Genomic DNA, 13,872 nt, shown 5'->3' with positions numbered 1-13,872 from the left:
CTTAAACGAAAAAAGGAAAAAATTTGGCTTTCTTAACTGAAAAGGGCTTTACTGAAAAGGACTTTCGTTTTCTTTGTTTTGTTTTCTCTTTCAGAGTTCAAAAAGTTCCTACGGCTGTGTGTATTTCTCATGACTTTTGCTTCACTCCAAGATAATGGCCTTGTCCCCTGGAAATTATTAGTTAAGTAATGAGTTCCTATTCTTCATTCCGGGGGCTAATCACTTCTTCATTACCACACAATTATAACTGGTTAAAACTACTAGAAAATTCTTTTTTGGAGTCGGAGAAAATTTTTGATGAAAAAATAAGCAATGATTTGACGTTATTTAGTGAAAGTAATTTTCCTAGAAGTAAACATGTTAGTTTAATAGATTTGACGAAGAGACGCTCTGAATTTTAGTTTTCTGTGCTTCAACTTAACTGTCAAAGATTATGTTCGTTGTTTATGGAAATACCTTCAATGTACCACCAACTGTAACCCAACATAATTGGATTATGCGAGACATTCCTTAAGAAACAAACAGATAGCCTCCTAGATATCCCAAGCCATGCATCAAAGTTTCTATATAGAAAATTCGTTCGCAGAGGAGGACTATATGTGAATTCTTATTGTCACTTGTCTTCTAACCGCAGACAAATTAAGCCTTTACTTGGTCTCATGACGTCATCACAGGTTCGATACAGTCACCCTGTGAAAAATACGAATTCTTTCTTAAAATCTCGGCCTATTAGATCATTTTTGTGGCCAGTCGTCGTTGTTATTTGTTTTCAACCCGTAGATTCCATTATCCAATTTTGTTTATCTTTATCTCAGAAAGTTTTTTCCACGCTTTTTGCTTCAGCAGTTTAGATCCATACATCATCTCATTTAATTTCTTAAGACATTATAGACGACACACACGTTTTTTCCAGTTTCCAACCACAGATCAGAGTTCAAAATTTCGTCTACACTTCAAATCCTCTGATTTCCTCCTTCTTAAGGGGTTTTAATTTAAATATAAAATATTCTCTTTTATGTTTCCTTTAAAATAAGTTAAATACTCCTAATCTCGTTCTAATATACTGTTTTGGCTTTTTCGTTAAGATGTATGCGCATATTACCTTGCACATTTACACAAATTGACTAACTTTTGAATAAGTTGAATTCTAGCTCTGTTTAAAAAAATCTTTTGGCAAAACGATCGGTGGCATCGTTGAAACTTTCTTTAGATATCTATAACCTCACTTTTTTGTTGCATCTTTAAGTTTTACTAAAGATACGATAACTGAATAATACTTCGAGGGAATTCCCACTCTCCCCCATCTAGGGCTGCTATGGAGCACCAAATTCTATGGCACGTATGGTAAAATTCCACTATTCCCCTGTTCTTCACACAACCCAAGGCACATTTCACGCCAAGAGTAATTCACGCTATCTGGTGTACACAATGCTGAAAGTGAAAAACCCCTCTTAATAACCAAAAACATGAAAGTTTATTAAATATCAGACCTTTTTATTTATAAGAAAAAAATATTTATGTAATTATTCAACATTGCGTATTTCAGATATGAAAGACACTTAAATCTTAAGTTTTTTTTTTATCTAACTGTTTATATTAGCCAACTCAGTAGAGATAAAATTTTCTTGTAAAACAAGACATAGGAATTTGTTTCGATACTGAAGGAGGCTGAAGGAGTGAAGGAGTATTTGATCTTATTCTACCATCCTCCCCCACCCTGTTTTCTAACTAGTCCAAAATTTTAGACTGAATATAGAATTTTTAGTCAATCCTTCCTCCTATCCTCTAACAAAATTCATCTAATTCCACAATATATCAAGGGGAGAACTCACCCCTTTGCTTCAGTTTCAGTCTAATTTTCTGCAGTTTCACTAATAGCTATTTTAATCTATAGCCCCCTCCTGGATGGGAGTGGATCTTCTAATTAAACTTACAAAGCCTAACGAGAAAAATACTGATATTTTAGCAATAAGAAAATCCAATTTTTTATTAGAAAAAGCAACAACAAATACCCATCCCCATACCTCATTGCTTGGGTCTAAACGGCCAAAGTTTGGACATGAAATCACCTATGTTCATGGATATTTTCCAAAGGTTTCAACGTCGAAGCATGCATTCATAGGATCATTCAACAAATAACACCATATTTCATAATATTACTACAGAATATTTGCTTTAAAATAATCAGAAAACTTCTTTAAAAGCCTAGTGTAAATTGTAAATACATCCCTTTAGTTTTTTAGTAGTCATACATAGTGTAAGTAATTTGATATGCACTTAATTAGAATTGTAATTCAGTGATGATTATGCTATATACAGGCTGGGACCTCTTAGTTGAGTGGATAACAGTAAAGATGTATGGTATATAGCTTTTGTAATCTATTTCTCCTCCCTTCAAAAAACACCCGATATTTGTTATGTATCTTTTGTAATCTATAATGTTACTTATGAACCCCTAAGAAAAAAAATTATCCATATGTTTCTAGCTAAAAACATGATACTTTGTACCAAGGGACAAACTACTTAATGAAGCCAATTCCCAACCCTAATAATATATGCGAAAACCCTTTCACATGCAATTCTCTTAATAATATGTTCCTCTTAATAATATATTTCACAAATGGAATAGTTTAAAATTGGAATATTATTGTAGAAAAGAACTTTTGATCAGCTTTGAATATTTTAGAATGTAAATTGAATAGATAATCTTTTAGTTCAATTTTTATTTTATTCTTTTTCTTTATTAAATCTGTTTCTTTCAATTTTTCTCTTTTTTTTTCTTGTAGCTCTTTAAATAGCTGACCTCAGAGGCGTAGGTAGGCTTTTTAGCATCCACAAGTTATGTAAGTTTTACCCCGCCTCTTTAACAGATAATACACCCAAGAACAAGTGTACTCCTTTCCCTCCGTGTTTGTGCTTCCAAATCCCTTATAACCTTTACATGGGTAGTCTCTTTCTCCATGACATGGGTGTTTTTTCTTTCAGAGATTAAATGAACTAAAATTAAGAAAATGTACCATACCTCACTAGGGCTACGCCACTGAGAAGTTTGAGGGCTGTGCTGACGAGGTGATTGCTGCTGTTGGGGCTGTTCATACTGTCTGGGATCAAAATCATACGCAAAATTGCCATTAGGTCGGGGCTCTTGCATATACCTTCGATTTTCTGCTTGGTTGTACTCTTCGTGGGGACTACTACTTTCCTGAGACACACTAATATTTTGAGGAACGGCGGTTTGATTACTGATTTCATTATGAGTTACGTTTTGGTCCTCCATACTTTCTGTAAGTCTTGCTATATCATGACGACTGACTGTCACATTTTGTGTCATACGTGTGACTTCTTGTGAAACTAAATTGTGCGTAATATCTTGTGAGACAAGACTGTGTGAAATTTCTTGAGCAACTATTTCTTGCTGCATACCCCTAGACACACTCATATCAATACCTCGATCAGACTCCTCCTCTTTACGCCATGCTGCATTCCGAAAATCTTCAGCTTGGAACTGTTCTTGATATTCTTCATGTTGACCAGCTGTGCCTTCAAAGCTGTTGAAGTTTCTTTGAGGTGAGTGGGTTAAATCTTGTGCCTGTTGAAGTTCTTGCTGATATGTCCGAAGCGATGGTTTATCATCATCGCTACGTTGATGATTAGCAAGATCTAGTACTTGTTCAGCCATGTCTGTACTTGTACTGGAGTCTGGAGCTTGACTAATGAAACTACCAGAATTCTGATTAACCTGATAGCTCAAATCCGCAGGCATGAACTGTTGATCATCATCTTTGCTGTAGCTGCCTTCTTCCTGGGGAAAATTCGGGAATATTTCTTTATTTGTAAATAAAGGCTCTCCATTTTCTTTTATGTCATGGTTCTGCTCAAAATTTAAAGAAAACTTTCCTTGTGCAAAAGAATTTTGCAAGTCAGCAGCAGCTGCGTAAAACGCTTTCAAATCTGCAGCGTCGAAGATGTTTTTATTTTTCTGTTGTTTTTTTGTTGAATTTTCTGATTTCTTTTTCTTTTTTTTCTCTTCTACAGGCTCAGAGGGCTGTCCCAATGGATCTTGCTTTGGTTTCCGCCAGCCCAGGGGTCTCCCTGTAAAAAAAAGAAAGATAAATAAAACTTTTATCCATCATTTTCAATACCCCTCGCAATAGAAATAAAATTAAAGTCCGCTAGCAACTTAAATAATAAGACTCGTTATAAGGTTTGACTATGGAAAATAGCAACCCCAATATTATTAACAGCAATTTGTTTTAAACAAAGTAATTCTTTTCTTCTTCTCATTATTTTTCGTTTTCATTTTATTTATTTTTATTCTTCTTTTTTTTATTGATTTTTATTCCTTCTTAATGATCCTCTTCTGGTAAAATTGCACTAAGCTTATTGGTACGTTCTGGTTTTCTCGATTATTGTGGTACATAACACAGAACCATACCACTTAATGTCTTTTTTAATACTGCTCTGACAAATATTTTAACCCTTTTTATTGTAGATGAGCTTTAGATTATAAACTGGGCCAGGTATGGCCCGATCTTGGCTTTTCCTTTCTGGTACAAAGCTCATGAAGTTTTTCCTTTTTTTCTCATGCTTATTTAGATGTTATATCGATTTTCTGTAAAAGCAACAAGAAATTTACCTCTCTTTTTCTTTATGCATCCATCATCGGTGACTATAGTGTTTGGCGTCAGGGGTATAGGCTTCAGTTGCTCAGGAAGTAAAGGCTGATAGTCACTTTGATTATCCGTATCTAGATCCCGCAATGAGTCCTCAAAATCAGGTGGCTAGAATGATAATTTCTTCATAAATAAACCTTGGAAGGGGGTCTTTTTCTTTATCATAATCATTAATATAGAGATCAGGTTGTCACTTTTTCAAAAACCGCAGAGATTGTTTTTAGAATATGGAAAACCATTTCTACCTGTTTCTTGGGGATAATATCACCAGAATCCCAGCTCAGGTGTGTCACCTCCCAAACTATATATATATATATATATATATATATATATATATATATATATATATATATATATATATATATATATATATATATATATATATATATATATATATATATATATATATATGTGCTGTTTGACCTATGTGATTGTATGGATGAGTAGGGTTAAGGCCTCATTCAAGTGCTGGTCTATATTAATCACTAATTTAGGAAAACAGTCTTCCTTTTCTCCTTCTGTCTCTCTGTCTCTCTTTTTATTTATTTTTTTTTATGTGTTTGTGCTGTTGCATTGGTGATTTTTCTTTTCATGATATATATATACTATATATATACTATATATATATATATATATATATATATATATATATATATATATATATATATATATATATATATATATATATATATATATGTTTATTGTTTGCAAATAAAAATCTATATATTTTACATCGAACATTGTGCTTGTTATTTCGTTACAAGATTTTCTGCAAACGTACATGCTATTTCCACCTTTTACAAAAGATCATGTTTTCTCATAATATCTTTTTTAAACAGATAGATAGATGCATTTATTGTCCGTACGTCTTGTACCGTTTGAAAAACGGTACAAGACCACAAATGGAATAAAAAATAAACAAAAAGAAACAAAAACTTAGGTATTATTCAAATATACAAACACTTAAAGACGAATCAAGATGGAAAGGCTACTGGATTCTCTTGAATTTAGAAATTTTGTCTGGCACCTAATGAGACCTACAATAGGATATGCAACACCGAACTGGTGTGAAACCGATGCATTCCTTGTCTGCGGTCTCAAATTGAGCAGAAATTTTGCATATTTATAATAATGTGAGCCCAGCTGTCTTTTGTCACTTTTGGAGAATATGTTCCAAAATGGGGACAACTAGAAAATGAGATATAACAAAAGCATTGAATAGCCGGACTAAAACCTGCTAGTTATATTTTTTTTGTTGGTGATAGAGAACCATAAGCTTTTCTTGCCTTTTCTCCAAAATGATTTATCCGTAGGGAACGTGTAAAAGCCATATTTGACCCAATAGGCATTCCCACATAAACAATAGAATTGGATAAAACAACATCATCATTACCAAACTTGACAACACGGTATCATGAATTCGCTCCTTTTCTGCAAAACACAACAACTTCTCTTTTGTTGGTATTAAATGTGAGTTTATACACTGTGCTAAGTATATCGAAATTTTCTTCAATTCTAGAAAGGCAACGGCTCGTGTTTGAAATATCATCCGCATAGTTTAACAATGAGAGATTCATTCCCCGAAAAGTAAAACTCATTTTTACTGAATTCTAGCTCTTAAGGACGCTGTTACTATACAACACAGGTGACGAAACTGCACCCTGTTGGATCCCCTTCCTCATTTGTCATGAGTTACGTAGAATAATTTGTCCGCGTCTAGAAGGAACTTTAACTCGGAAGGAGAGTTTACTATTCATATTACGAAATGGTAAAATAACCAACCGGTCCACGGCACGTTTATGTGCTACAAATAATAGTTTAGGATGTATTCCGAAGTCAAATGCCCTACGAATATCATGACTTGCCAGAAAAACGCACTCATTTCACTCGTCAGCTTCTATAAGCATATTAGCTAAAATATACTGGAATTGCTCGTGACCGATACCTCTTTAAAACCAAATTGATTATCAGGAGTAAGAAATTCACTTTAAATATCATTAATAACGGATATATTCGTCATTACACAGAACAGGTGAAACAGTTACAGGACCGTAAGACATGCAATCTGCCGGGATTTTCACCTTTGTTAACACAGGAGTAGCAATGCCGGTACAAAAAGTATCAGGCACAAGACCAGTATTAAAGATAATCTGAAACAGAAGCTCAAGATAACACAAAAGATATTCAACAGTAATTTGGGGGAAGCTGAAGGGAAAAGCTCCTCTTTTGTATACTTTGTCAAAATTCTTGGTACCGACTGTAGTATTTTGGCATTATTTCTAACTGGTATTATTTATATCGTTTTAATTTATAACTGATACAGTTTCTGACCAATGAAATGATTTCCGAATGATGTTCAGCTTTTTGTTTAGAATGTTTTATACATATTTCACAATTAGCACATCAGCAAAAACTTAAGCGAGTGAAATTTTGCAAGATGTGCTTCGGGCCGGTGTGCAGTACGTGGTTGGGGGCAATTCATCTGATGCTTCCCGTGCATTTCTCCCAGATTTGGATACCCATTTTAGAGCTGGTCAACTATGGCTGAGCTTTCAGAGTCACACTATTAACCCCCGTGTCAAACCAAATAGCCAAAGACATCAGGAATTGAACCCCTGACCTCAAAATTTCGAGTCTCGAGCACCAACCACTCAGTTAAGATAAACAGTAGGCTGTAACAAAGGTTTGGTTCAATCCCGCTTTCTAGGGCTATAATAAGAGAAAGGGTGAAATGTCTAGGGCACGTTCTACAGATGAAGGATGGAAAATAGGCGAAGATTGTACATTTTGGCCAGCCCTCTAGGGGTAAACAGAAAACAGGCTGTCCTCCGTTGGGGTGGGAGGATATCTTTAGGTAAGATTCAATGGAAGCGATAACTTTCTTTGAGGGTGTAAAGAGGAAGGTTTTGAATAAATTGTGATGAGGGAGGAGCGTGCGAGTTTGCGTAGCTATGTTGGCCTCAGGCAGCTTTATGCTGCGGTGAGTTGTTAGTAGTAGTTGTAGTAACACAGGCTAATAAAGTCCAATTTTAGTTTCAGCTCAGGTAATATAAACAAAACAAAAATCATAGTGTGATTCGAAGAGAATTAACATAAAATACAATGATAAAGGTAATAAAAAAAGAAAAGTCTCAGTCTAAAGAAAATTGTAAAGCCAAAACGTCTTAAGTTTTGAAATATGTAATCATTTAGTGAGCTAAAATAATAAACGAAACTAAAAAAAACAAAAGTACCCTGCTTACATCTAAACTGCTTTTTCCTCTACTAGTGTCTTTTATATTTCCGGCAGAATATGCGTCAAAAGTATAGGGTATAGTTCTTTCAACATGTGGCATATTATCTTCATTGTAACCATGGGCCTTCTTCAAGTGCACTTGTGTTACTTGCTTTGTTGAAAAACCCATCTCACAGCCTTCAATAGGACATCTGGAAAGATTTGCTATTAGCTTACAACTAAAAAGCGCTGCAGTTATTAGGGTTAAAGAAATCTACATAATTGATTATCTGACTATACTTCGAATCTATATCTTTTTGACTACATTTAATGTGTATTTTTACTATGTAATAAGTAAAACAGTTCAAAATAGGGATGATACCTTTTTATTGACAGTGAAATATAAAATTATTTAACTGGATATTTCGAACACATATACAGTGTTCATCATCAGCAGTCATAGAATGCTAAGGGCAGGAAAAATGACTATCTGACTACACTTTCACTCTATATCTTTTTCACTACATTTAATGTGCATTTTTACTGTCATAGAATGCTAAGAGCAGCACAAATAGCTATATAGTCATCGACTCTATATCTTTTTGACTACATTTAATGTGTATTTTTACTATATTTATGTCATAGCTAAGGGCAGTAAAAATGACTATCTGACTATACTTCGACTCTATATCTTTTTAACTACATTTAATATGTATTTTTACTATATTTATGTCATAGAATGCTAAGGGTAGTAAAAATGAATATCTGACTATACTCTGACTCTTTATCTTTTTGACTACATTTAGTTTGTATTTTTACTACCTTTAAGTCATAGAATGCCGAGGGCAGTCAAAATTAAACCAAATTTATGAAATTTGTGAACACATAAGCTTTAAAAGATTGGAAAAAAAAAACCAAATCAATGTTTATTGAAAAATACCTCCGCATGCACTGTTGTCTTTTTTGGTAGGATCGGCTGCAAAATTTGAAAAAAAATAGAAAAAAAAAGGATGGAAATCAGAAAAAAAAATACACATGCCACGGTGCCACTGGCACAAAGCAGCTTAAGAGGATGCAGCTTTCCTTTGTATGTGCAGTTGTTTTTTTTTGGAAACAACATACTGTTAATGCTTGGATTTTACTTACGAAAAACTATTGCCAAATTTAATTAATGAATTTAACTAATTAATTTAAACAAATTCGACTAATTTCGTTTATTTATTTTTGCGCTTCAGTGTGGCAAAACAAGCAAAATGTTTGAAATACCCAAGGAACTATATAATTATATAACAACAAAAAGAAAAATTTTTGAAAATTGCAACCTTAAGGAATGAAAAGATAATAACATGGATTCAGGGGCAAAAAAAAATTTTATGTTAGTGTCCTTGTCACATTAAGCGCTTGAATCTTATACATTGAATCTTATGTCCTTGCATTACTCACATGGTTGAATAACAAGCTCAAAGTCTTCAATAAGAGACACGAGAAGGTTTTCTATTATCTTACAATTAAAAATTGGTACAGTATATCTTGATTTTAATATTTTGTTTGATTTTTTTATTTGTCTCACAGGCATTGGAATTGGTACTAGCAACAAGAACCTTTGTTATTCTACTTCCTATTTGCATTCTTTCTTTTTTCATTTTTACATTTAAAAAAATTATTTTTTTTATTTCAATTTGTTTAATTATTTTTTTGATTTTAATAATTTTCAATTTAGTTTTTTAATATTGATTTTGTTCATTTAATTTGTACTTTTCAATAATAGAAAAATGTAGACATAATCATATTGATATATTGATTTTTAATCTTTATGTCTAATAAGCCCAAAAGGATAGTCCTTTAATCTGTGCTAATCCTCCCCCACCCAAAAAAATTAAAGGAGCCTAAAGAGATTCCCTTCGGCACGTACCTCCTGGCAACTGTGGAAGAGGATATTACATCATTCTAATTGGTTAAAAATGTCTATCAGAAGTAGAGATTGAGAACAAGAATACATATTAGGTTTAGATTAAAAATTCTTACCTAAAGGGTTTTACACCAGAATGTGTAAGCATGTGTATTTTCAAATTAGATTTATTTTGAAACAGCTTCCCACATGTGTCACAAGCACAAGCACCACCAGTTTCCTTATTGTGAGTTTCTCGGTGATGTCGGTGTAATGCAGCACGTGTCGCCATGACTTGATCACAAAATTTGCATGGATACTGCTTCTGTTCATCCATTGGGTCCACCTCTGAAATAACAGATAGGACTTGGATCAATAAACATTGGTGGATATTTGTTCCCAATTCAGAGATTTTATCTGAAAATTTAGGGAACCCCAAATTAGAATTTTCGATGGTAATTATTGGTGATACTTTTTTCTTAGGATTTAATAACTTTTCACCATGCCATTTGAGGAAATCATTTCGTATTTCGGTTCTCTTCGTTGTGTTTTGACGTTTTAAAACATCCAAAACGGAGCGAAATTTTTTCATTCAGGATCGCCATTACTTTTGCCCAAAGAAAATTTTATTTAGAAAAATAAAAATGATTATAAAGACATTAAATAAGATCAAAATTATATGTGTGCTATAGTTTACGCAAAAGTTTGATTTATTCTACTCAATGCTTTAAGAACGAATGCTCTAACACTGAGTAAATCGGTAAAACGTTTAGTCATCGATAAAAGGCGAAATGCTTCAATTTATTTTATGCCACGAAAATAAAGAGGCTTATTAATCGCATTTCCGTTAAACAAATAGGTTTTCAGGTTAAGTTTTTCGAGAGATAACCGGTAAATAGAACGTTTTCAGTTAATAGCTGATAATATTTGCAGTAATCTAAATATATTTCAGTAATGCATAACGTTTAGCTGTATCTTAAATAACAGGGAGTTGAGGGAGTGGCAAGTCCCCTCAATACAGGGTAATTTTTTTCCTTCAAGTTTTTAACAAATGACAATTATATTTTTTACAAATAGGCCTAGTAGTTCAATGGGAGATTCTGAATAGAGTGACAGTTTTTATAGTTTTAAATTTTTCTTAGTGATTTTTTCTCTCAAGTGATCTCTCTTTTGTTTTGTTTCTTTTTTGGTTTGATTTTAGATGGTGTTAGTGAGAGAAATTTGTATTGATTTTTTTTTTGTTTCTAGTGGTTTACAAGTGTCATACAAAGCTCAGTGAGGTTGAGCCGCTTTACTTTCCTTTTCTTTTTTATTTTCTTCTGCTTCAATTTGTTAGTTTATAGCAGCGTAATTTTTAAAAATATTTTTAAGGGTGTTTAGCCTAAGCGAATTCGCTTCAGGTGGTTGATGTGTTTATTTACTTTCTGTAAATAAAACCCTTATCTACTTGCTTATGCACTTACTCACTTAACGTTGCCTGCTACTTTAATTTGATATTGCTTTCATTTCATTTAAAATTATTAGTCTCAATCAGCATCAATAACTGTCATAATTATAATAAGTTGTAATTGGTGTATGCCACATTACTAAAATTAAAACAAATAGGAGTTCTAATAGAAATAGGTCCTTGTACTAGACAGTAAAAAGTTTTATCATAGATAGGAAGTGTGGTCTTGAAAAGATACCAATGATGAAAGCTAGTTTTGGATATTCCTACTGTGCCTAATTTTGATCAGGAGTCCCAATTTAGTTACCTCTTTACAAACCATGTAAAGTCATACATTGATTTACCTTTTTAAGGCAAAGTTGGTCAAGTGATGTAGAAGTAGGGGAGTCATCTAGACTCACCCAAATACGAGGATGCTGGCTCACCTTCTAAAGATGTGGATTAATTGGTCATGGGTTTTGACTTACTTGGCCAACATCACCTGTAAAGTGCAAATGAAGACAAAACTTAATCTGAAGCCTGTTTCTACATTGTTGAAGCGGATGAAGCAGATCCATCACTTTGAAATATTTAATTAATTAAAAAATTTCCACCAATATGGGAGCATGGAAGAGATAATAATTTTATGGGGTATTTTACTAAGACTTAAAGAAAATATTTTCCACAAAAAAAAGCTCCAGTTGAATATTTTTTAATGGCCCGACCAATTATTATTATGACTAATTTTCACTCATCTGACTAATTAGTAGGTATTATCTTTTATTTTCATTAGAGGGATTTCCAAGATAATTTTTTTTACGCCCGATAGTCTACATAATTTCCGAAGCAAGGCAAGAATAAGAACTGAAGATGCACCTGCGGCACCTCAAGGCCGGGTTTACAGAGAAGGATGGTGTTTACTCTCTTGACGCTGGCTCTGCTCTTTTGAAACTGGTGCCAAGTCAGCAGGCGAATAAGTCAAGTAGATTAATATCATAAAACATCAATAGTATTAAAGATGATAGTTTTTTAGAATTCCCTTTAAATAAAATTTTTAGATTTATACCTTTTATAGCTTTTTAGCTATAAATTTATATTATAGGCGGAGATAAAACGTCGAATAGACAAATATGATTAATCCAAATTAATTTTTTTTGTTCTTAGAGGGATATAAGATTGGAAGCACAATTTCCCGTATGGAAAGTCCTTGAGAGTCAGTTAAAGCAAATAGAGGACTGCAAATCACTAAGTGGACTTCACTAACTGTTTTAGTTCGAAAATAAAAATAGATAGCTATTTCAACTTCAAAGCCATGAAAATTTAGAGATGGTCAAGTATCCCACCTAACAGCCTCTGAAGCCTAAAAATAATTTTTGAAGTCAACTTACTGTATCAGGGCCACCTTTAAATTTCAAATGGGAATAAATGTTGTTTTTCTTCAAAATGAGCATTTTCTGTCATACTTTCCTTTTTAAATTGATTCAATGCAAAAAGAAAGTCAAATATGAAACAAAACGGACGACATTGCCTATGACGAGGGTCAACGTTAACTATTCTTGAACATTAATAAATCTATGAAACAATAACCTTACCTCCATGAATTTTCTTAATGTGAATTTTTAATTTCTGCGGCTGGCAAAACTTTTTTCCACACAGATGACACTGCGGTCGTTCTCTATTTGGATTGGCTGCACAGCCATAATTACGGTGCATTTCTAAATAGTTGGGTCGAAGAAAGAACTAGAAAAAAGATAAAAAAAAATTAATTTAAAGCTCATAAATAATTAGATTGATTTGAACCAGTCACAGGCCAGTCCATACCTCAAACAGTGGAGATAATTCGAAAGGAGATATGTTAATTGTTTTGATTTTATTGCACTATCCATTAGGTGAAAAAGTCCATAGTTTTTCTTATTTATTTATGTGCTTTCATGTGAAGACATTTTATAATTAGCTTAGTTAAATTGGCTTTCTAAAAAAAAGTTAGAGTGGGATGGGAAAAAGACTTCATTTATTTTTCTTCTTAAACTTATTTTCATTTTGAGATAAGGTTTAAAAATAAAGTATTTTTTTCTTTTAAAATTCAGGGACTTATTTTTAGGGACTGTACTAGTAACGATGTGAAGTAATGAGTCAAATAATCTCAGATTAAACCCTAAAAAATACAAAAGTGGACTTGATTAGTTTGGCTCATTAAATGCTGCTCATTCATTGGACAGAACAAGTCTAGGGAAGGGCAAAAATCAAAGCCAAAAGAATACAAAAAAAAGTATAACGAGCTGAAAAACAGCAGCGCAAAAAAGAGGAAAATGAAACAAAGTACATAATAGGAGACCCATGAATCAATGTATTGAATATATATACAAGCGTTATTGAAGAGTTAAATAATGATATGATAAAAGATGCATATTTACCCACCTATTCTCGGCATATTGCTGCCATAACAAATCATATACTTCTGTTTAGTGAAAATAGAAAAAAGAGCATTGAATGACCTATGATACCTACGTTTCGTGATAATTTTAGTCCCCGTATTATTAATCATGGAAATTTAGCCTAATACTATAGAACACTTAGCATAGGTTATTTACCTCATGTGCCCTGTTGTGTTTTTTACTTAGCCTTTTACAGATTTTTCAATTATGTTTTTATGGGATTTAAAGAAGACACC

At 33.0% G+C, this 13,872-nt stretch overlaps 1 protein-coding gene across 6 annotated transcripts in view; it reads right to left on the bottom strand.

Moving 5' to 3' along the window:
• Window positions 1-13,872, bottom strand: part of LOC136039763 (uncharacterized) — a 93,677-nt gene that overhangs the window by 15,115 nt on the left and 64,690 nt on the right. For all 6 annotated transcript variants that reach the window (XM_065723622.1, XM_065723623.1, XM_065723624.1 and 3 more), the window contains 5 exons: window positions 12,794-12,941; window positions 9,913-10,123; window positions 7,916-8,099; window positions 4,637-4,781; window positions 3,023-4,092 (listed from right to left, as the gene is read on the bottom strand). In XM_065723622.1, coding sequence (XP_065579694.1) covers window positions 3,023-4,092; window positions 4,637-4,781; window positions 7,916-8,099; window positions 9,913-10,123; window positions 12,794-12,941 — 1,758 coding nt within the window. The remainder of the gene's footprint in view (window positions 1-3,022; window positions 4,093-4,636; window positions 4,782-7,915; window positions 8,100-9,912; window positions 10,124-12,793; window positions 12,942-13,872) is intronic.

Source organism: Artemia franciscana, chromosome 20, assembly GCF_032884065.1.
Source record: "Artemia franciscana chromosome 20, ASM3288406v1, whole genome shotgun sequence".
NCBI classification, from domain to species: Eukaryota; Metazoa; Arthropoda; class Branchiopoda; order Anostraca; family Artemiidae; genus Artemia; species Artemia franciscana.
The sequence above is the reverse complement of the archived record's forward strand: the minus strand, read 5'-3'. Positions and strand labels throughout refer to the sequence as shown.